Raw genomic sequence first — 23651 nt, 5'->3', positions numbered from 1 at the left:
CACAGATCCAAATAGCCCCACAGGGGCAGCTGCTGCACAACACGGGGTAAGGACAATGGACTCCTCTTACACAGACTTGCGCTGCAACCCAGCCCAGCCCTGCTCTGGATGCAGCACAGGCCAGCTGGCCTACCTGCTCCAAGTTAGGGTAGGATTGGGCTGCCCAGTATCAAAACTGTCCAATCACATAATAATTCAAATGGAAAACCTATACTGGCTAGAAAGCATGTTCCATTTAAAAATTGTTTTTTTCCTGCTTGCCATAATGGAACAGTAACATTCCCAAATGAAGCATTTCATGCTAAAAGGCCTTCCTCTAAGCCTCATTTGCAAACACTCTCCACATCCACATTCTGCAGCTTGCCGTTTCCTTAGAGACTCAAGTGGAAAGAAAAAATGGATCCAACTCTAATATTTACTCCTGTAGCTCTGTGGACATTGTACAGATCTGCACGTGAAATATTTTGTCTTGCTGGATCCTTAAGTACTTTATAAAAGCTCCAGCACTCCAACTCTTTTCCCATATATGCCTTGGTAAAAAAGAAAAAAAGATCTTGATTCTACAGGGATCAGTATCAGATGTCTGGATTGACCTCCAGAACAGAGCACTATATGCAAATGGCCTATGCTTCTCCCATTCTGACATAACACTGGAGGCCAAGCTTGTAACAAGGACTCTGTGCCAGACGTAGTTGCTGGCAAACTTCACCAGGCTTAAAAGTAAGCTTTGGGCATTTGTAATGTTTGTTTTGAAGGAAGGAGAAGCATGTCACGTGCCAGAATTCTTTTCCAGCTTGACTTTAAAATTCTGCCTCCTTCCTTGTCCTTCAAAAGCCTCTTATGCTACTGCAGTGCTTTGCAAAAGAGCAAGATTTTCTCTTATGCCAATCCATACTGGGATCCCAGTATAACATAGCCTGGGACTGGGATCTATTGTACTTAAATGCTTCATTTAATGTTTTAAATTAAATATTTTCGTCAACATTTTGGAAGGGATATTCATCTATTTTCTGTAAGTGCTGTAGACTAGGTGCAGATCCAGGCAAGTAGACTTGGAATGTTTTGGTGAGTAATCAGAGTTCTTTTTTTTCCTTTTCCCCCAGTTTATTTGAAACCCTCCAGTCACTCTTTTGGTCTGTCTTTGGACTCATCAATTTGTACGTGACCAATGTGAAAGCACGACATGAATTCACTGAGTTTGTGGGGGCCACTATGTTTGGCACGTACAACGTCATCTCTCTGGTCGTCCTGCTCAACATGCTGATCGCCATGATGAACAACTCTTACCAGCTTATTGCTGTCAGTTCCTGGTTTGCTTTTTGATTGCTTTGAAAGTGAATGCCTGACCGTTGACTGACATTCCAGCTTGTTGAAAACAAATAAAGAATGTATATAAGACTGTCAGCTACCCTACAAACATTTATCTGCTGAGGGAAGGGATATGAATTTATCAGATGCAGGCCCTCTTGTATGTTCTAGGTCAGCGTTTCTCAATATTTGTCCCCCACTGTACCACTTTGCATGGTCTGCCTATTGGAAATGCCAACAGAAGTAACTCATCGGATGGGACGGCTTTTTCGAGCACCTAAAAAGTGCACGCTGGAGCTCTGCCTGCCAAGTCAAGTCTCCTACTGCTATTTGTGTCACTGGTCTAGCTGCCAGGTGGAGGGGGTCCGGGGGTCCTGCGGGTACCACCAGATACTGTTTGAAGTACCACCAGTGGTATGTATACCACTGGTTGAGAAATGCAGTTCTCAGTGCTTCTAAAGAAGCTGAAATTGGCCACCTGAACATGCCAGCAGATCTAGTTTTTCAGCAACTATAGAAATGAATAAGGCTCACTTCACACTATTTGATTGTGACAAGTAAAAATCAGCACTCAGAGTGTTCAGAAACAAAAGCAATCTACTTTTCTATGTAAAAATCATGCCCAGCTGAGATTTCCATCTTGTAAAGCACACTAAATTATGCTTGCTCTTCCTAGCGATTCCTCCTCCTCTTTTAAGTGCCTCAATTTCTTCTCTACTTTCAGTGCTCTTTGAACTCCTCAACCCTCCTTCCTCTCATTAATTTCTACTTATAACTTTGCTCTTTACTGTATGAACAAGATTGATTGGATGCTGGTGATCCACTCCCTATTTCTGAAAAAACCATTTATTGTCCAGGTTGGATTCTGGAATGTTGAATTGGAATGTTGAATTTGGGGACTTTTTGTGGCTCATTATATCATTCCCACCAAGTCCGTTGTTCTGTGTGAGCTTGTATTGTTTTATGCTTGAAGACTGATCATTCTGAGCGGTTGTGTGGTAGAAAGGTGCTTGGACTGAGAAGAGGTTAATACTATTTCATTACTGTATGGATTGTCATTTCGCAAACATTGTTCTCATGCATCTCGAATACATGCTGCTGATTTTTTCTTTTTTGTAAAATAATGAGTTATAAATAGAGGTGAGAGAAAACGGTTTTATTTTTTCAAGGATTTTGGTGTTTTCCAGAGTTAGAAGTGCAGAAAGTGGTGTTATGTATTTTTATTCAAAATTTACATTATAATTATAAATTATAACCACTTTAAAAGTGTACTAGGTAACTGATATAGCTCGTATCATTTCAGCAGGTGCAACCGCAGTCATTACCCATGCACCCCACTTATTAAATAATAAAAACCAAATAAAATGGGTGGAATTTTTTTTTATTTTTTGCAGATTTTGGGGTTTTTTGTGTTTTTGTTTTACAAAAATGAGAAGTGCACAAAGCAGGGTTAGGTGTTTTTATTTCGTTATCACCTTTCTCACCCACTTCTAGTTATAAAATGTCTCTTCTGGCCTATCCTATCCCATTCCAGTTGAAGTTTGGCTCAGAAGAGGTTAATAAAAGCAAGATATTGGAACTGTTTCAAGTCTAAAACAGTGTTTCTCAAACTGTGGGTCGGGACCCACTAGATGGGTCACAAGGCAATTTCACCTGAAATTGACTTGCGACTCATCTAGTGGGCCCCGACCCACAGTTTGAGAAACACTGTTCGACGATTCTACCATGGTATGTGATAGCATTTGTGGAAATGTTGCAGATCTGTACCTTTAACAGGCTACTCTGTATGTTTTTAACAATGATAGTGGGGTTTACTCCCAGGTCAGTGTGGATAGAATTGCAGCCTTTAGAATGTTTGGGTTTTGTTTTGTTTTTTAAACAAATCAGCAACTGCTTAGAGCAGTTCTCACACATTTAACACCGGGACCCACTTTTTAGAATAAGAATCTGTCAGGACCCACCGGAAGTGATGTCATGACTGGAAGTGACATCATCAAGCAGAAAAGTTTTTAACAATCCTAGGCTGCAACCCTACCCACACTTACCCAGGAGTAAGTTCCATTGATTGCAATTGTTAAAAAAAAATAGGCATAGTAGCTTGTTAAAAGTACTGGTCTGTAATAGTTGCCCAAATGTAGTCAAATATCATGGTAGCATCAAGTCTAAGACATAAAAAAATAAAATATTGAAATGAATGGGGACCCACCTGAAATTGACTCACGACCCACTTAGTGGGTCCCGACCCACAGCTTGAGAAACACTGGCTTAGAGAATTAGGAGGGTCCTTCTTTATTTTAAATAAATTTATATACTTTATTGTAAGCTTTTAATTTGCTTACTTAATTGATTTGATTTTTTAAATAATAATTTTATTTAAAAACATCAGAAATTAACAAGTACAAACTCAGAAAGTTAGAAATAGAAATAAAAATGAAAACAGGTATTGAAAGTTGAATGGCAAGTGTGGAGTTCTAAATCAACATTTCTTTGTTCTTCTGCAAAATCAAATCACATATTAGGTTATAGTATCTTAAACAGTGTATTGGTTATGTCTAAAATACTTTTTATCCACAGAAAAATGTATATATATCATCTACTCATCAAAGCCATAATTCATTAAACCCATTTTCCCCATCACACTCAGGGAGTCCATGAATGGTTTCCAGTTGTTGATAAAAGCCTTTACTGACTTCTTTTTAAGAAAAATTGTAAGTTTGTCCATTTCAGCTAAATCCCATATCTTAACCCACTATTTTTCAACTGAAGGTATCTCTGAATTTGATTTTGTTGTATAGGGCCGTTAAAAATTTTCCTGCTTGACAATGTCACTTCTGGCCATGGCATCAGTTCCAGGTTAATGACGTCACTTCTGGTGGGTCCCGACAGATTGTCATTCTAAAAAATGGATCCCGGTGCTAAATAATTTGAGAACCACTGGTCTAAAATATTGTTCTCTATATGTGTCTCTAACTCATCTGCTGGGTGTTTTTGTTTTTGTTTTTTTGGCCTCCATTGTTTACTAATGACCCATTCCTGTCAGTTCCATTCTGGCTTTTACACCATCCCTGAATTTTGCCTGGAGAGGAAATCAGATATAAATAAGGGGTATTTCACAGGTAAATAGGGCTATAGAAAGCCAATATTCCACCCTGATTTCTGCCTGAGGGAGACCCATTCCCCAAACCTCAGTGAGTCTATGAGCAGAAGCATTTTGATTTCTCTTCTCTCCTAAAATGGCCTAAGTTATATTTAGAGAGATATTTCTAGGAATGTCTTGTGTGCTCCCACCATCTCACTCCACAGAGCTTCTTCCAAACAGATTGAGGGCAAGTGCCCTCATTTTATGTTCCTAGAAACCAATGTGCAGAAGTAGACTTTTTCAAAGTTTGCTGTTCTAGTTCTAGCAACTCACTAAAACCCTCCCCACCTTAGTTCTGAATGTGGATCTGTTGACAGATATCTTGTTGGCATCCTTCAGTCTCGGAAGACTATGGTATCGCACTCTGAATAGTGTTCTGAAACAGAGTGTCCTCTCCAGTGCACGAAGCCTGGGTAAAGTAGATATGGAGGATAGACTGTTACCCATGCAGCAAATCCCCCCTCAACCTGTCAACACAGGTTGACAGATATACGTTCCACATATTAGGACATGAGCTCCTTAACAACAGAGTCAGCCCATCCAAGGTGGCGAGCTGGGGGAGGTAGCAAGTTGGCAGTGGTTGCCACATACCTGCAAGGAGTCTTGCTCTTCTTGCATGGTCAAGCTCACTCTCTCTTTCAAATCCAGGGCTGCTGTTGCTGCCATCACTTCCCCTTGTGACCAGCAGAAGGAATGCTGGGAGCCTTCACAACCCTTGCCTCTACTACACGAAGCAGCAGTGGTGACAACACTGGACTCAGAGGGAGGAGGTAAGTGAAAGTCACAGGGTTAGAACGTCTTATCTCCCTCCTCTGACTCCAAATCTGTCACCTCTACTGCTTCCTGGGGCAGTCAGCACGGGGAATGCTGAGAAACAGTGGCAGCACAAGACTTTGAGGAAGGAGGTGTATCATCATCATCATCATCATCATCATCATCATCATCATCATCATTATTATTATTATTATTATTATTATTATTATTATTATTATTATTATTAACAGTATTTATAATGTTCCTCGTGAGGCACATTAAGTTGCTAGGCAGGAACAAGGGGACCCCTTCCAGCATGGTGATTGTGCACACTGAGGGGAACGAATTTAGAGAACTTTAGCACTTTGCTCTCACCTTAGTTCCAATACTGTCCAACTGCAAGCTGTTCTTGCAGGACCAATAAAAATAATATTCCATTGGCTTTTCTGTAACTGCAACTGAATCACATTCCACATTCCCAATCACTGGAAAAGGAAAAGATCATAAAACCCTTTGCCCCCTAATTCAAATCTTATATCTTTTAGAGATTTGTTTGGGATAGTACACTGCAAAATAAAATTACAAGCAGCCAAGATATAGTTGATGGGAATGACTTATTCATAGCAATTATAATTGATTTAAAATAAATCCCATTTTTCCCTTATTTGTCATTACTGCCTAGTGTGTTGAAGAGATTCAAAAGATTGAAGAGTCAGTGTGAGAGTCAACAAGTGCTTCTTCACTGGGGAGCACTCATTGCACGAATGATGAAAGTTTGTTATCACAAAATAGTGAGATTCGCAATAATTGCAATAATACAGAGCGGTGGTTCTCACACCTTTAGCACTGGAACCCACTTTTTAGAATGAGAATCTGTCAGGACCCACTGGAAGTGATGTCATGACCAGAAGTGACATCATCAAGCAGGAAAATTTTTTACAATCCTAGACTGCAATCCTACCCACACTTACCCAAGAGTAAACCCCACTTACTACCATTGTTAAAAGCATATATAGAGTAGCCTGATCATTATTATTATTATTATTATTATTATTATTAACAGTATTTATATACCGCTTTTCAACTAAAAGTTCACAAAGCGGTTTACAGAGAAAAATCAAAGTCTGAGAAATCAATCTGATAAAAGTACAGATCTGTAACATTTCCCCAAATACAGTCACATACCAGAGTTGCATCAAGCCTAATATATTAAAACTAAAATATTGAAATGAATGGGGACCCACTTGAAATATTGAAATGAATGGGGACCCACCCATCTAATGGGTCCCGACCCACAGTTTGAGAAACACTGCTCTAGATCATTGTTAATTGTTGAGCAAGATAAACGTTTCCTTGTATCCTGGGAATTTTAAGGTGTTTTATTATTTCAGGATCATGCAGACATTGAGTGGAAGTTTGCTAGAACAAAACTGTGGATGAGTTACTTTGAAGAAGGGGGGACTCTACCCACTCCCTTCAACATGATACCAAGTCCAAAGTCTCTCTGGTACCTAATCAGATGGCTGTGGAGACAACTGCGCAGAAAAAAAATCAGGAGGAAACCTGAAAGTTTTGGAACAATAGGGGTAAGCAATACATTGCCATTTTTCTCCCTCTCCTGTCTTATTTTCTGAACAAGCTTTATCCGTAATTGAGAAGGATATAGATCGGTGGTTCCCAAACTGGTGGTTCACCAGGGGAATCAGAAGCAGGGTATTCCCTCTTAAGGTGCCGCAGCGATCACAGCACCACCGTGACCAAGGGGCTTCTTTGCATACCTGGGAGGTAATGCTGACAGAATGCAGGGAGCTTGTGGCCCCCTCTGTGGGCCACACCGCTGCTCCAAACAGCTCTTGTCTCAGATCATGACCCACTTCTGGTTTTGCCAGCATAACCTGGAAGTGGGTCATGATCATAGATAAGAACTGTTTGGAGCAGTCCGTAGATGGGGCTGCAAGCCTTCAGCACCCTGGAAAAGGCCTGCACTACCCCAGGTATGTAAAGAAGCCCCTTGGTTGCGGCAGTGTCATGATCGCTGTGGGGGCCCCCTACCCCTGCGAAGACTTACAAGATTCCCAATTCCCCTATAGGAGTTTAGGAACTACTGATCTAGATAATCTGTTTCATCCAGGACCCTCTGCAGCTGAAAATCCAAGGGCCCAATCCTATCTGGGATTGGACCAACACACACAGGGGTTTGTGACCGCAGAACAGAATTCTGTTGTTGTACAATAGTTTCTGAATGCGTGCACAGCATATCACAGGCAGCCGTTTTTAGCACACTACCAGAATCAGGAGACCTGCCGCTGGATCAGCAAAAATTTGTGCCTAAGTTCTCTACCATCAATTCACTGGTTTGTCATTGGGTCTTGTCTCAGCCCCAGTACTTTTCCTCATGCTGATTAACCAGGATTAACTGCTATCAATTATAATCCTACTGTATAATAATCTATAATTACAATTTGGGTTTTTAGGCTGCAGCTTCCAAGAAGTTCTGAACCTGTTTTAGAACTGTGTATCTGAACTTTAACCCTGCTGTCAATATTGTAATATTGTTGCTCTCTCGGTGCATTTTTAGGGTTTTTTTGCAATCTAGATCTGTATTAACAAATGTGGGCTTGTATTTGCTGAGGCTGATCACAGCTTCAGGTAGTTGTGGCTGCCTCTGCCATATGCTACTATTTTGTAACTGGCTTTGCCTCAAGTCACCACTGATTGTATCCCAAGCTACCACAATGCAGTTGGTTCTAGCTGGTATACTCCAGCACTGTGCCTAAGTACTGTCTGAAATCTGCCTACAGGTATTCTGGCTGGATTATGTGGTATATAGATAGTATTATTTACATTTACCTTGAGTTAAAATATAAACAACTTTCTTTATATGTGATGGATCGCCTCCACATTCTGATATATTGACAGTCACACACTCCTCTATAGATATTTTGATACAATCTTTTTTGATATAAACCTAATTGATACAGAACTGTGCAAGTTATTTTGGCCATTGTGGACATTTCAGCCACAAATCAGTTTGTTTTTTTTAAATTGTGCTCCCATCAACTTATATGATTTGTCCTCCACTTCCAGAGGCGTGCAGCTGATAATTTGAGACGACACCACCAGTATCAGGTAACTAAACTTTTTTTTCTTTTAACTGGAAACCAAGAGAACTAGACATTTTCACTTAGACTTGGGTTGACACAAGTAATCTGGCAGATCCAGTCTCTAAAAGCCCAATCCTATCCAGCACTGGCGCAGCGGGACTGCGTGATCCATGCAATATCCATGTAATATCCAGTTTGAACAGGCTAGAGGTCTTCCATGTTGAGCCCCAGTCTACCCAATGGGGCTAGTTAGATCTGCGCCAGCAAAATCACTGGCACAAGTCCAAGAAACCCCATGTTGAGGGAAAAGGCTTGGGAGGGGGATGGATGTCTCCTCTGCCGCCCTGCCCCCTCCCAGGCCTGAAACACTCCCCATGGTAGCCACAGGTTCCACATGGTAGCCACAGGTTCAGAGCCTTTAGCTGGAGCCTTCCTTGTCTAGCTCAACAGGCAGTCTTTATATCAGAAAAAGGCAACTAACAGTCTGCAATCTACTCTAGCCTCTAAGAGCTTCATATATGACCCTCTACATGTTCACCAATCCCAAGATCACTATCCTACTTGCTTTATCCCAATTGTGGCAAAGTCTTAAATGCCCTTCTCTCCAGTGCAAAGAGCTACAGAGGCTGTATCACAACCCTTCTCTGATGTACGTTGGCTGCTAACTCCTGGATGTGGGCTAAGGAGGAACCAAGTCTTCATTGCTGTTCACTTGGAAGAGGTTAATGAGTCTGTGTAGCCTTCTTTGTGTGGAGGTGAATCACTGTGTAGAGCCCATGTTGTGGCCCTTCCATTCAAAACACAGCTCCTGTTAAAAAAATTGTTTCACATCAACCTTGGCTTAATATCTAATGCTATAGCCCAGGGGTGCCCAAACCCCGGGCCACTTGCGGCCCTCGAGGTCTCTCAATGCGGCCCTCAGGGAGCCCCCAGTCTCCAATGAGCCTCTGGCCCTCTGGAGATTTGTTGAAGCCCGCACTGGCCCAACACAACTTCTCTCAGCGTGAGGGCGAATGTTTGACCTCTCGTGTGAGCTGTGGGATGAGAGCTCCCTCCACTGCTTGCTCTTTCATATTTGTGACGCAGCAGCGGCAGCAAAGGAAAGGCCAGCTTTGCTTTGTACAAGGCCTTTTATAGGCATTGAGCTATTGCAAGACCTTCATTCATTCATATAAGTTCATCTTTAATATATTCATTTATGTAAACTTATGTAAATTTATTCAAATTTTATATGTAAATTAATTCTTTTTCCCCCCGGCCCCCGACACAATGTCAGAGAGCTGATGTGGCCCTCCTGCCAAAAACTTTGGACACCCCTGCTATAGCCCAACCCCCACTAAGAGACCAGGAGACAGCTCAGACTTACCCCAAAGAAACCCCAGTTCCATTGTGCTTGAAACTGCTTTCTAACAGCCCAATCCTGAGCTGCCCAGCACGCAGGGCTGCAGCAGCGCCGAAAATGGCTGCCACTGCATCCATGGCACTCCAGGCAGCTGCCATCGCCTCTTCGGGAGAAGGGAACTTTTGTCCCCTTCCCCTGGGTAAACTTAGTAACCCCGCAATGGGGTTCCTTGTTTCTACAGCAACCCGAATGTCGGCATAGAATCAAGAGCCTCCGTGTCAGGCGGTCAACCCGACCGGCCGGTGTCAGGTCCCGCCCCCCTCCCCCAGCACGCCTTCTCTCCCTCCATGCCCTCCCTCCACCTCCCCCCACCCTGGAATGCCTCCTCCCCACCTTCCCCCTTGCCCCCACCTACCTCACCACTGCTCAGCAGTCTGCACGACCACAGAGCGGTGGAACTCTGGCGCTCCACCGGCACTAGCCCAGTGCCGGGCTAGCACCAGAGATAGTCCAGCACTGGACTAGCACTGGCAGAGCACTGACGTTAAGGCCCACAAATGTGCTTTATGGAATGTTTGCGACAGTGCATGCCAGTGGTGAACTGGTGCACGAAGTTTAGGATTTTCCCAGGAGTACGACCCATTGACCGCAATGGGATTTAATCTGAGTAGATGCACATCGGATTGTGCTGTGAGTCAGCTCCCCAGCTGCCAGCTCCTCCACACTGTGTTTGGACTTGTATTTTTTCTGTAGTGACATAAATTAAAAGCCAAGGCAGATATAATCTGTGGCTCGCTAAATGTCATTCTGCACAGCTGGAAGCGCCGACGAAATTGGACTGCTCTTTATCTTTCAGGAGGTCATGAAAAATCTGGTTAAGAGGTACGTGGCAGCAATGATAAGAGATGCAAAAACTGAAGAAGGGCTGACGGAAGAGAATTTTAAGGTGATTGCTCTTATGGCTTAATAATAGTGGATTAGAACACCACCAAGCTTCAAGTGAAAAAAACACCTCTGTAGTTATTTTCGGCTGGGATTTGAGAACACAGTCAAGTGCATAGTCATTTACACATAAAAGCATACATTTATGGGGTATATAAAGCAATGACCTTCGATTGTGAGTCTCTCTATACAATGTAAAAACATTTAGGAATATGTAATTTATTTAGAAATACTGGCAGTTTGTGCCATTTAATGGATGCAGTTATGTTAGGAAGCTGCACCTACACAGGAAATTTTTTTTTTTTTTGGGTGGAGGACTTTTGTGGAAAATCAAATGGCACTCCTTCCGTCTCCTAATTAATTTGGGACATAATCCACTGGGAACCTCGCCTGTGCAAGCCCCTTTGCAATGAAAGGAACCTATGCGCAGGAGTCTAGTGCTCTTGTGCAGGGACATTTTCCAGAGCATGATGCCCAATGGGTCACGTGGGTTGGGAATTTTCAAATGGAAAATGGACACAGTTATCTGGTGTGCTCCCTGGGGCATTTGGTGGGCCACTGTGAGATACAGGAGGCTGGACTGGATGGGCCTGTGGCCTGGTCCAGTGGGGCTGTTCCTATGTTCTTAAGTTGTCTTCTGAGTATATTGCTGTGCTGCCTAATGCAACGTAACCTTGGCCAAAACTATCACTTTGCTACCGTTGGGTGCAAACCTAGAAATGCAGCTGAGAAAATGCTGTTGTATCAGGTCTGCAAACCTTGACCCATCACTCAAAAGGTGCAAAAGAGAGCGACTAAGATGATTACGGGGCTGGGGCACCTGCCTTATGAGGAAAGGCTACGGCGTTTGGGCCTCTTCAGCCTAGAAAAGAGACGCTTGAGGGGGGACATGATTGAGACATACAAAATTATGCAGGGGATGGACAGAGTGGATAGGGAGATGCTCTTTACACTCTCACATAACACCAGAACCAGGGGACATCCACTAAAATTGAGTGTTGGGAGGGTTAGGACAGACAAAAGAAAATATTTCTTTACTCAGCGTGTGGTCGGTCTGTGGAACTCCTTGCCACAGGATGTGGTGCTGGCGTCTAGCCTAGACGCCTTTAAAAGGGGATTGGACAAGTTTCTGGAGGAAAAATCCATTATGGGGTACAAGCCATGATGTGTATGCGCAACCTCCTGATTTTAGAAATGGGTTATGTCAGAATGCCAGATGCAGGGGAGGGCACCAGGATGAGGTCTCTTGTTATCTGGTGTGCTCCCTGGGGCATTTGGTGGGCCGCTGTGAGATACAGGAAGCTGGACTAGATGGGCCTATGGCCTGATCCAGTGGGGCTGTTCTTATGTTCTTATGTACTCAGAATGTAACCTATCAGTCATGGGCTGGCCCATCTGGCATTACTGTTATTTTTAATGGAAATGTTTAAATATCATATTTCAATGAAGAATTCTCAAAGGGCGCAATCCTATCCCACTTTCAAGCACCAACATAAGGGTAATGCAACTTTGAGGTAAGGGAACACACATTGCCATACCTTGAGGAGACCTCCATGACTGCCCCCCCCCCAACTGCAGGATGCGGCACTTGCCCCACTGGCACAGCTATGCCAGTGCTGGAAAGTTGCTTAGGAATGCGCCCTAAGTGGTGTACATTGCAAAAAATTAGTTCCCTGTCCCAAAGCGTCTCATGATCGTAAAGGCTCAAGAAAGAACCACCAAAAAGCCATTGAAAAAGAGATACTGCTAGGCTGATTAGGGACAGTTGAATTCCCCTACTAAACATAAGAGAATCAGCACTTCAGCCCATGCAGCCCAGCCCAGGTAATTGCTCGGAACTGCAAAAGCAGGGGGGTGTTGATTACGTGGCGAATCACATTCCATGGATGGGGTTGTATTCAACTTGGTGAGTCTCAAGTTGTGAAAGACTAAACGGTTCAGAGGTGGGAATGGTGACTGCCAACTGTGTCACTGATAAAGGTGCTGATCTTCAGAGAATAATGCCAAGAGTCAGATGAATGGCATGGTTACCTCCCCAACCAAATCTGGTTTAACTACCATGGCATGACTTGCTTCTTCTAAAACATGTTAACCATAGTTTACTGGAGTGGATGCGGAGGGGAGACAGGATTTCTGAGAAAGAATTTTCATAATCCTCTTGAAGTAATTTATAGAGTTTCTTGAGAAAACCCAAAACTAGCAAAGTAGGCTGTTACTACTTCTGTGGTCAAAGAAATGTGAAAGAAAATTTTTACGGCCCAATGCTTTCCAGAATTGGCCAGTGCATGCAGCAGTTCACGACAGCACATTACCAGGTCACTCGCAGCATGCTTTGTTACCCCAACACATTATTATTCAGCGCTTATATGGTCTTTAAAATCAAATGCTGTTTTGTTACGCAGAACATTTACAGTGTACCCCCAGTATCTGCTGATCCGGCATTCCTTGATTTGACTCACGGTGGATGCTGTGCATACTGAGAGAAAGTCACTTCTGGTTTGCTTGTCAAACAGGCAGTGATAACAGATTCACGGATTCACATATCTGCGGAGGGTCCTGGAACGGATCCCCCCACAGATAAAAAAGTCAGATTGTACATCTGTTTAGCATTAACTTTCTTCTACTTTTTTAGGAATTAAAACAAGATATTTCCAGTTTTCGGTTTGAAGTGCTGGGTTTGTTAAAAGGCAACAAGCTGTCCTCAAAAATCAGCCGAGAATCTTCTTCTTTGCCAGAATCTGATGAAGGGAGTGAAAATGGAGGCAATGAGAAAGCAAAGAAGAAACCTCTTAGCCTTTTTGACCTGACATCGATGATTCACCCAAAAGCAGTTGCAAGAGCTGCTGAATCACATAACCTCAGCAATGGGTCGGTAATTATGGCATCGGAGTGCATCAAGGAAAAACAAAAGAAAGTGAATTTTGTGACAGAGTCAAAGAAATTTGGGTTCTTTCACAGACAATCCAAAAACAGCTTGACTGAGCAAAGTACAAATAAAATCTACTCCATTTCTGAAGAAGTTTCCCGCAAACAAACAGAAGAATACCATGAAAAAGACACTGAACTGGAAGAGAAAGCATTGGTGGTGAACTGTGAATTTAACAGTCAGGATCTCGCAGAAAAAGGCGCAGTCACCACTGATAAGCAAGCTGCAAATGAGACCTGGGATTCTAAGTGTGATGAGACTGCTTCTGCTGAAATGCTGAAGAGCCAAATACTGCACTCTGATCCACCCACACCAAAGGATGAGCTAGACAGTGAAGAAGATCTCAGTAGTGACTCTAGTGTGAAACAAGAGACTGTTATTCAGGGCAATTACATCACAACAAGGTTGTGATGAGCTCAGGCAGAGAACTACACAAATACATACCTGTATACAGCAAATTGCTTTGACAGGAGATGTTTAAAACTACAGAGAACACGAAGATAACAGCATTCAGAAACGGTGGGACAAGAATTTGTAATATAATTCAATGATGGATAGGAAATAGACAAGTCTGCCGTTTTGTAGCCTGCTTTAGCTTTCACAATTTCTTTTACATTTTTTATTAAATGGGAGCATCTTGTATTCTTGTACTGTTGCAATAATCCACAGAAACTTTTTAGCTATCTTTTTCAATTTGAAAAAAAAAATGCAATTTCTCTCCTGTGATGATAGTTAATGCCTATAGTAAATATTTTTCTATGCAAATAAACATAGCTTAACGAAAGTGTGAGCTTTTATGAATTTTTTTTTTAGGATTCTTGAGGATCAGGGTGGGCTTTGTGCATTTTCTGTCAATCATTTTAAACTAGTTGGACAATTTATTTAAGCAGTTACAAATTAAATTGGAAACAAACACCAAGTTAATTTATTGAAAACTGTTAATTCCTGCAATTTACCAGTAATTAATCGTTGTGGTAATTCTATGAGACAATTCTATTAGCTATTACTATTTCCCAAACTTTTTCATTTGTCCATATTTTTTTTCCTATAGCAAAAGGAAATGTTATGTTTACTGGGAGATTCCAATGCAGGGCAATCTAGTTTGCAAAATGTGCACCTTGCAAAATTGGGTCGATCCAATTGGGAACATGTTCCCAAAAGCTACTAGCCTACAAAAGTGTTTACTTGTCTGCTTTTACAGACATTGCTCCATGAACTGAAAGAACAAGAAAAACTTTCTAGCAAATTTCCCTTCCTGGTCTCCTGGAAGTTGTTCTGACTCTCTACAGGCAACTAGAAAGGTAGCTCTTGACAAGCTTGGATAACTGTGGGCACTTTCAACGTAGGAAGTGTCTTGATTTACTTCTGCTTTCCCAGTTCCAATAACTAATAACTAATATTTGATAATTATTTACAACACTACTTAGGGGCAATCCCCTTAATGTTTGTTGATGTACATTGTACCCCTTAATGTACTATGACAATCGTATTGAATCTTTTAAGATAAATCTGAACAAGTTCCTTAAGGAGATTTTGGTGGCCTCCTCTCTGACTGTTTGCACAATAAATATGTTGGCTTTCAAATGTACAGTACTATTAATCTAAGAATATTTTCATAAGTAATGAGTGATTTACTGTCAGCCACATTTTCAAAATTAAACAGCCTGTTTATTTCCTATCAGTGATTATTGTTCTGTATTGTGAAAAGCTAGCATCAAATATGCATTCACTTTTGGATATTTCCTCTAGCAAACTGACCATTCCAATTTGTGTTTGTTGTCACCATTTTGGAAGATGTTAGCTGGTGAAGCAAGACATACCTAGGGCAGCGTTTTCCTATCTTTCCTATCCCTATGTACCTCTCCCAATGGCCCACATACCAAAAGTAGCACTGTTAGTAACTGGTGATGGCATCATCAGCAGTTACTTCTGGGTTGGGAGATTGCGATATGTCTTGACAGACACTGGTAAGAGGCTGAGGGCGAGCGGGAGGGCTTTTTGAAGTGTGTGGAGCTCTGCCTGCCAAGCCAGGCCTCTTACTGGTGCCTATGTCATGGTCTTGTTGCCAGGTAGTGGATATCCAGGGTGCTACACATACCACCAGACTCCATTTCTTGTACCGGTGGTGGGGAAACACTGATCTAGAGCCAGGGGCATCTATGATGGAAATGCTAGCACTGGCTAACTGGGTGACGCTGACACCATTAGCTGTGGGGGATAATTGTCCTGCCCTGAGAAGCTGTGGCCATGTTGTTGGAGTTTAAGGCTCCAAGTTTCTCTGCGGCAGCTTTAAGGCGCCATTGCTTGATGGGCACCATGGGTGTATCAAGGGTCGCTTCCTCACTAGTGGAATCTTCACTACACCTACTGTAAATTTTCCTGTCCTCCTTGGACTTGTTGGGGAAGTGGATACATTCAGGGGTAATACAGCCATACATGAGACGGAGGACTCTGTTGGCAGACTGGTTGACCGCAGGTTGCTCAAGCTGTTTCCTTGCTCTAACCCAGGAATTTTCAGCCTTTTTCATCCCATGGCACACTGAGAAGGTGCTAAAATTGTCAAGGCACACCATCAGTTTGTTTTTTTTAAAATTGACAAGGCATACCCCATTGCCGGTGGGGGGGACACATCTGGCAGGATGACCCTCCCCCAAACTCCTGCAGCACACCTCTGGGCCATTTGCGGCACACCAATGTGCCATGGCACACTGGTTCAAAATTGCTACTCTACCCCTAGTTTTAATGGTGGTAAAGAGTGCCACAGTAGCATATGCTAGGTTGTAAAAGGGCTTCCAGGAGTGCACCATTTGGCACTTCCCATTTAAGGTTAAGACATGCTGTATTGTCCCAGCTCACAGCAGCAATTATGCCTTGGTGTGCCTGCAGCTTGTGCTCTAAGAGGGCGGTTGTTTCCTTACATGCCTTATGGCTGAAGGAGGCTATCATTTCTAGGGGTCTGTTGTTCCTGAAACCGAGCTGAGGCTTGTGCTGTCTGCATTTGCTGTTCTACAGACATAAGCTGGATTTTGGCTTCTTTTAGTGTTTTTTTGCAAAAAGCATTTTTCTCTTTTTGCTCCTGTTGCAACAGATGGGTCAAGCTGCCCTGGTCTGCGACCAAGTTGCTATGTTTGAGGCATTCTCTAGCTGTTCTTTGCACATCTCCCTGCTCTTAGCTTGGTCCCCTACTCTCTTGCAGCATATCATGTGAGCCCCCCCCCCCCACACACACACCATATAACCCAAGCAGCATGGGATTCTTGGTACTCTACATCAGCCATTCTCCACAGATAGAATATGGCCCCCTGGAGAGCCCTGGCACATTTGAAGGGGGCCACAGTCTGAAAACTGAAAAGAGAACCCCAAGGGTTTATGGGGGGCCCTGGTAACTGAGTTGATGCAAAACCCAAGCAGCATTTTATGTCATGCCACACACTTGAAGCTGCTGCAATGGAATGGAATGTTCCATTCCATGCTGGGCTTCCCTCTCTTCAAACTACCCAGCCTGGTGTTGCTGCAAACACTCTTGATGGACCGAGAATGGAAAGGCTGCCTGTGGCACCCATGTCTCTGATCCTTCTGCCTCCCGGGGCACCTGTGTGGTCCACCCGGGACTCAGCAGGCAGGTGCAGTGGTAAACAGGTATGGTGGTGCATTCTCCACCCTTGTCCATGCACAGCACCTTTGGCTTCCTCTCATAGTTGTTGGTGACAGTGGCAACAAATTCTTGTGATTTCTCTGGCATCTCATCCTTTTCCTTCAGAAGATATGCAATGGTGTATCTAGAAAAGTCATCTAGAAAGACCAAGACATAATGAATTCCACCTGTTAATTTGGATTGCATGGGCCCACAGGTACCATTGTGAATTCAATCTAGGGAGTACTTTGCCTTCCTTTCACTCCGGCAAGGGAGGTCTGATTGCCTTTGCTTCAATGCAGCGCACACTATTTCCAGTCCTCTCACTCATTCCCCTTTCTCAGGTTCACGTACGGCATTAATGTGTCAGTGTTCCACCCTTCTGTGCCACAAATGCAAGCATGCGTCGTCCTGACGTCAATTCAGGGTGAATTGACATTCACCCTGGCCGTCAATTTCACCTACACCATTGCACTCAAAACCTCTTGTATAGCACATTTGTTAAAGTGCAGGCATTTCCATTAAATTTCATTACAAACCCCAATTTGGCTAGCCTAGTAGCGCTCAGTAGATTTCCCAGCATTTCAGGCAGGAAAAAGAACATTTTCTGTTTGTACAATTGCTTCACCTGCTGGTGAACTGCAGTACAGCTAGCCCATGCCAATGCCTTTTATTTCTACTGGTGGTCCATTTCCCATTTGCCAGCATCAACACAAGCCTTTGTTATGTTTAGCAGGCTGAGTAGCTCCTGCATTCCCATTTCAGCTTTCTTGTTTGTTTAATGTTGAGCCTATAAGAAAAGGGGGAAATGGATGTGGAATACAGCCCAGTCTATAGCTGATCAACAGCAAAGTGTTCAGATTTGCCACTAGGACAAGACCATCAGAAATGGTCCATCTCGTAGTCCAGCACTCTGTTTCCAACAGATGTGGGGCGGTGATGTTGTGTATTTCCAGCATAGGGTAGCTAGAGGTATACCACCTCTGAACTTGAAGTAGTCACTGTAATCTTTGATAGAGCTTCAGGGCTTCCAAATCTAGTAGTGCATTTCTGGTCATTGGACTTTTTTGTTCTGCTTGTGTTTTAACCATTTTTTGGAAAAAGAAAAAAAAAATCACTGATGGTTTTTTGCAGGCAAGCTCTCTAAAGCAAACAAGGCCTAATTTACAGAAAGTTGTAAACAGCAAGAGATGAGGAAAATGCGGTAATGGGGTCATAATTACCTGGATGCACACACTGCATTAGTCATGCTCACCGCCTGAATATTTGGAACCCTTTGAAAATATTTTTGTTTTGCCCTTATTCCACTCATCCATTAAAAAAAAAATACAGCTCTTTAAGCAAAAACCAACTTCAGCTTTTATCTGTAGTACAACTGTATAACAGGTACAGCCCCAGATCTGCTCTCCTTTCATGATAAAAATAGAATATAAGCAGGACTAAGCCCCAAAAGAACTGAATTTGAATAAGAAGCACTGGTGCTTTTTGGTCCAAACCATGAGCTATTCTATGTGCCCGAACCTTCCCTGAGCTGAGCAGCACTGCAAGGTACATCAGTCAAGGTTTGCTATGCTGCCGGTAACCAAATGAGTCATCATAGTGGGTGGAAGCACAAGAGCTTGGTTCTTTCTTTTCCACCTCCAGAAAAATTGCCCATTCATTCAACCCCCCAGGAGTTAGACACATATTATTCCATTATTGTTCACACAGTTAAAAAGCTGAGAAAGTGCCAAGACCGGCCCAATAAAATGCATTAGCTTGGAACACAGTGGTGCTTGATAGAACGGAGAAGTACTAGCCCATTAGAGGAACAATAATTGCTACATTATATGGCATTTGGATATTTAAAAAACACATTTGTATGATCTCCTACACCACCACCACGGTGGTAATCAAATTAGCCCTTTAAAAGTGCATTTTTAAAACATAATATTTTATTAGGGCAGATTCACATGGATCCTTTGAAAATGCCCAATCACAAAAGGGGCTCAGTTGGAATTCTGTTTCTGATACAAATGAAATGAACAAATATAATGAGCACCCCACCAAAGCTGCAAAGACAAGGATAAGTTACAGAACTGGTCCCATGTTACTTTGCAAAGCAGAGAGCAGACTAATTAACTCTTGACTGAGACCTCAACTTTGGGGGCAAGTAGAGTGGGAGCAGGATTTGTATATCTAGTCTCCGTTCATATACTTGCTGGGAGTAGCACAAGGCCCTTTCTTCTATTATATGTATAATCACCCATATGAGCCAAGTTGTATATGATGAGATTGTAAAGGGGAGATTGTTTGGAAATTGCACTCATGCACTATGTATATCCTCCTCAAACAAGATGCTGAAATCATACCAAGTGGGGCACCATATAACTTGTGTGGTGGCCTTGTGTGGTGGCCTTGGGTCTCAAAGGGTGCAATCCTGGCAATGACTTGGGCCAGTGTGAGAACTTGCACCAGCCCAGCAGTGTTGCAAAAATGTCAAGCACTTTTGCATCACCTTCTGAGGAGGGAGGCCAGCCCAAGCACCATGGGGCCAGCAGATGAGGTAAGCCCATACTGGTCGAGTCAGGCTGGCATAGGGGTCTTGGGGATGGGCGGAGGTGTTTTGGGGCAGGGGAGGGCAGGCAACATATGAGCCTGTGGGTGGGCATCAGGTGAGCAGGGGATGGGGCCAGGTCCTACCCCCAGTCCCAGGCAGCCCGGAGCAGCTTGAAGTGGCGCAGATCTGAGTAGTCCCATTGGGGCTACTGCAACTTGACGTGGGTTGAGAAGAGATTCTTCTTGCCTTGGGCAGAATCACTTTTGGCCCCAACCCTGGATGCAGGGTAGGCCAGCCAGCCTGCCTACTCCTGGGCAAATTAGGATTGGGCTACTTATCCTTTACAAGTTCAGTCTCATTAGTAGTGAGAGTTCTGTTCCCAGAACTCACCTGGATGGCAAAAATCACACTAGAACAAATCAATTTAAAAAACAAAGGTCATTTGCTCATGTGATTTAAAAATAGCCTTGCTGACCTTTGTGATATTAAGATAGAGTCATTACAACAACAATCTAACAAACAGTGTCTCTACAGGCACTTCGAAAGGATTATCTTTTAGGGGGAAGGGAGGGGGTCGCTTGGAGAGAGAATGACTGATGGATTGTCAGCTGGCTGTCCTCTCTCTAACTATTGTAAAGGACTGTTTTCCTTTAATTTAAAGGGCCCTTCTCATCGTGTTGAGATAAAAATCTCTACAACAATAAGAAAAGCATTTTAAAGAGGTGCATTTTTCCCCTTCTCCAGGAATCAGCACATTCCTTCTCATTTGCCGTGGCCATTAGTGTTGAGCCAAATCCATGTTTAAAAAATCCATGTAGAACAAGGTTAGACCTGTATTTGCATGGTGGAGGAGAGAACCCCTTTACTGACACATTATTTAAGGCAGGTGGTATTGTCTGGAAGTTGAGCTGTCACCTTGCCTAAAAAAGCTAAGCAGGATCAGTTGATTGGATGGGAGACTGAGGCTGATGACCTGTCTGTACGGAGGAGTGGAGTGCGGAGGAGTCAGCTGGCCAAAAAAAAAAAAAAAAAAACATCCTTGAGAAGCCTGTCTGAAGTTTTGCTGCAGCTTCATTGCAAGCATGACTTTTGCCTCCTTGCAACCAGGCTTTTTGCAGGTATGTCTGGGAGTTCTGTAGGCTGCTTTTGAGATCCTTCTATTCTTGGGAAACCTCTTTTTGCTTCATGGCTGTTTTTAACCTCTTTTTGCTGTTGCATCATCAACTTCAATTGCTCAAGGAGTGTTGCTATTCCATCCTCCATCCAGACTCAGTCACACCAGGTCACATTTTCTCTCCACTGTCCTGAACCTGTCTGTAAGTGTTACAGACCTTACTGTCTGTAAGTGTTACAGACTTACAGCACACTTCTCTGTATGGTGCAAGAAATTCCAGGGACACAGCATTTCTTGAGTTCTGACTTCCTTTGCAGGAGAAATGATCAAAGACAGTGTCTTGGCAGCACTCGCATTGTTTACAAATATACAAGTCAAGCATTGAAACTGAATCAGAAGCTGCACTCCTTACAAGTATTAACAACCAGATATGTCTGTGAACCTCCGCAGCCCTGCACCCGGGGCAAAGCTCCGCGATGGCGCCCCCACTGGGGGCTATCGCTGCCCCCCAGGGCAGAAATCTGCCCCCCCTACTCAACTGAGGCTCACAGAGCCTCACGAGACCTCCTCCCACGCTGGGGAATCCTCCGTGAGGTTCCCCAGCGCTATAAACTGTGCTTCCTGCAAACCGGAAGCACAGTTTCCACCCCCGTTGAGAGCCTCAGAGCGGCTTCTGTGGGGTCCCAGCGGCCGACGACTGGGGCATATGCCGCAGGCAGGTCTATGGTAGGCACGTAACTGACCAGATAAATAGTGGTTTGAGAGTTGGTCTTAGACCTGGAAGATCCAGGTTCAAATCCCCTCTCGGTCATGATGCTTCCTGGGTGACCTTGAGCCAGACACTCTCAGCCTCACCTGTCTCGTGAGGACAACAGGAAGGTAGAAACTATGTATGAAAATGTGAAAAATAAATAAAATGAAATAAAATAAATACTTCACTAGTGTGCAGCTTTGGTGCCCAAGGTGCCCTGGTTCTTGAATTGCTTCCATTCATCTCCTTCATTCTCATCTGTCACCTGTCACAAAGACCAGAAGCCACACCTAGCCAAAATCCCACAGGTACTACGTGGGAGGGAGGTCACCTTACACTCTTATAGGTCACTCACATCTCTCAGATAGATGCATGTGGTGTTCTAGAAGGAGCTAGAGGAGGTTCACATTCAATTTCTAGACAGTTATTTGTTTCACAAAAACCTATCTTCCTGATATCATCAAGCGCTATCAGCTGACCTGCTGAATTCTTGGCTTCACATACAGCTGTAAAAAAATTACAGTACAGCTTTCAAGGGCCACAGAAGTGCTGCATTGATGATGGAAGCAGATGGAACTTTTGTAGTGCAATAGCTGACAAATTCCAGGGGGAGCTGATCTTTCCGGATATTGGATTATGCTCAGCACATTAGTAAGAAAATGTACTAATTACTAAACACTGAGAATTACATTTTCCTGTTTCACTGCAATATGTCTTATGCATGCTTTTTAAAAAATCTAATTCACTTCGATTTCACAGCAAATTGAAAAAGCGATATTTACTTTTGCCACTTGTGATAATCTGAAAGCAAATTTATTTCAGATTTAAAAAAAAAAAAATAAGCACATTAAATATATGGTTAAAATTAGACTGATTTCTCCAATTCCTAAACTTTTAAATGTTGAGGGTTCTGCAAAGCTTAGAAAGGCCTCCCCCATCCTGACAATCAGATAATCCGCAGGATTTGGTGTTTTCAGCTTTTGAGAGTCCACCCTGCTGCCGCCAAGAGTTTGTCGAACCTGAGTGACTTCAGAATTAGCCACATCTTCCAGAAAATACAACATACTGTTGCTGATTAAAAGAGAAGCCACTGAGGTTCTGCTGATGAGTCCCCACTTTGCGGCAGCAACCATTTTCTGCCAACAGCACTACAACGTGATCAGATTCAACGGTGGGGGACATCTAGTGCAGGAGAAGATGACAGAGAATTTCAGAAGAATCTCAGGGTTGCTTCACACATGATATTTTCTCTACAAAAACAGAAACTGAATGCAGTGTGTGTGTGTGTGTGTGTGTGTGTGTGTGTGTGTGTGTGCACAGATAGATAATTTATATATGGGTGTCTCCCCCTTATCCCTGGGGGACATGTTCCCACACCCCCTACAGATATCAAACCACGGATAAAAGCAAACTACTAATTGTGGAACCAAGCATTGTTTCTGATCGGTGGCGGCACTAGGATTTGTGCCACCTGGTGCAGTTTGCCAGCACACATCACCCCTATGATGGATCTCCACCCATGCAGTGGGCAAGGCAACGCCTTGGGCAGTGGGTGTGGTGATGTACCATTGCCCTGCCCCTGCAGGTTTTTTGTCTATAATGTTTGGTAGAATAGCTATTAGATATTTTGGTATTTGGTAGATTTGATACCATTTGGTATCAATTTGGTAGATTTGGTAGATTTGATTTGGTAGAATAATTGGTAGAATATAATTAGAGGGCAGGTCCTCTCATGGATTGGGAACTGGTTGGAGGCCAGGAAGCAGAGAGTGGGTGTCAATGGGCAATTTTCACAATGGAGAGAGGTGAAAAGCGGTGTGCCCCAAGGATCTGTCCTGGGACTGGTGCTTTTCAACCTCTTCATAAATGACCTGGAGACAGGGTTGAGCAGTGAAGTGGCTAAGTTTGCAGATGACACCAAACTTTTCCGAGTGGTGAAGACCAGAAGTGATTGTGAGGAGCTCCAGAAGGATCTCTCCAGACTGGCAGAATGGGCAGCAAAATGGCAGATGCGCTTCAATGTCAGTAAGTGTAAAGTCATGCACATTGGGGCAAAAAATCAAAACTTTAGATACAGGCTGATGGGTTCTGAGCTGTCT

General features: G+C 43.3%; 1 protein-coding gene across 1 annotated transcript in view; it reads left to right on the top strand.

Annotated features, from left to right (window-relative positions):
• Positions 1-13925, top strand: part of TRPC4 (transient receptor potential cation channel subfamily C member 4) — a 66350-nt gene extending 52425 nt beyond the window's left edge. Inside the window, exons 6-10 of the mRNA XM_066614636.1 lie at positions 1104-1299; positions 6592-6786; positions 8288-8329; positions 10503-10592; positions 13221-13925. Coding sequence (XP_066470733.1) covers positions 1104-1299; positions 6592-6786; positions 8288-8329; positions 10503-10592; positions 13221-13925 — 1228 coding nt within the window. The remainder of the gene's footprint in view (positions 1-1103; positions 1300-6591; positions 6787-8287; positions 8330-10502; positions 10593-13220) is intronic.
• The last annotated feature ends 9726 nt before the right edge of the window (positions 13926-23651 follow it).

This window comes from Tiliqua scincoides, chromosome 2 (assembly GCF_035046505.1).
Source record: "Tiliqua scincoides isolate rTilSci1 chromosome 2, rTilSci1.hap2, whole genome shotgun sequence".
NCBI lineage: Eukaryota > Metazoa > Chordata > Lepidosauria > Squamata > Scincidae > Tiliqua > Tiliqua scincoides.
Note: the sequence above shows the minus strand (reverse complement) of the source record. Positions and strands in the feature narration are given on the sequence as shown.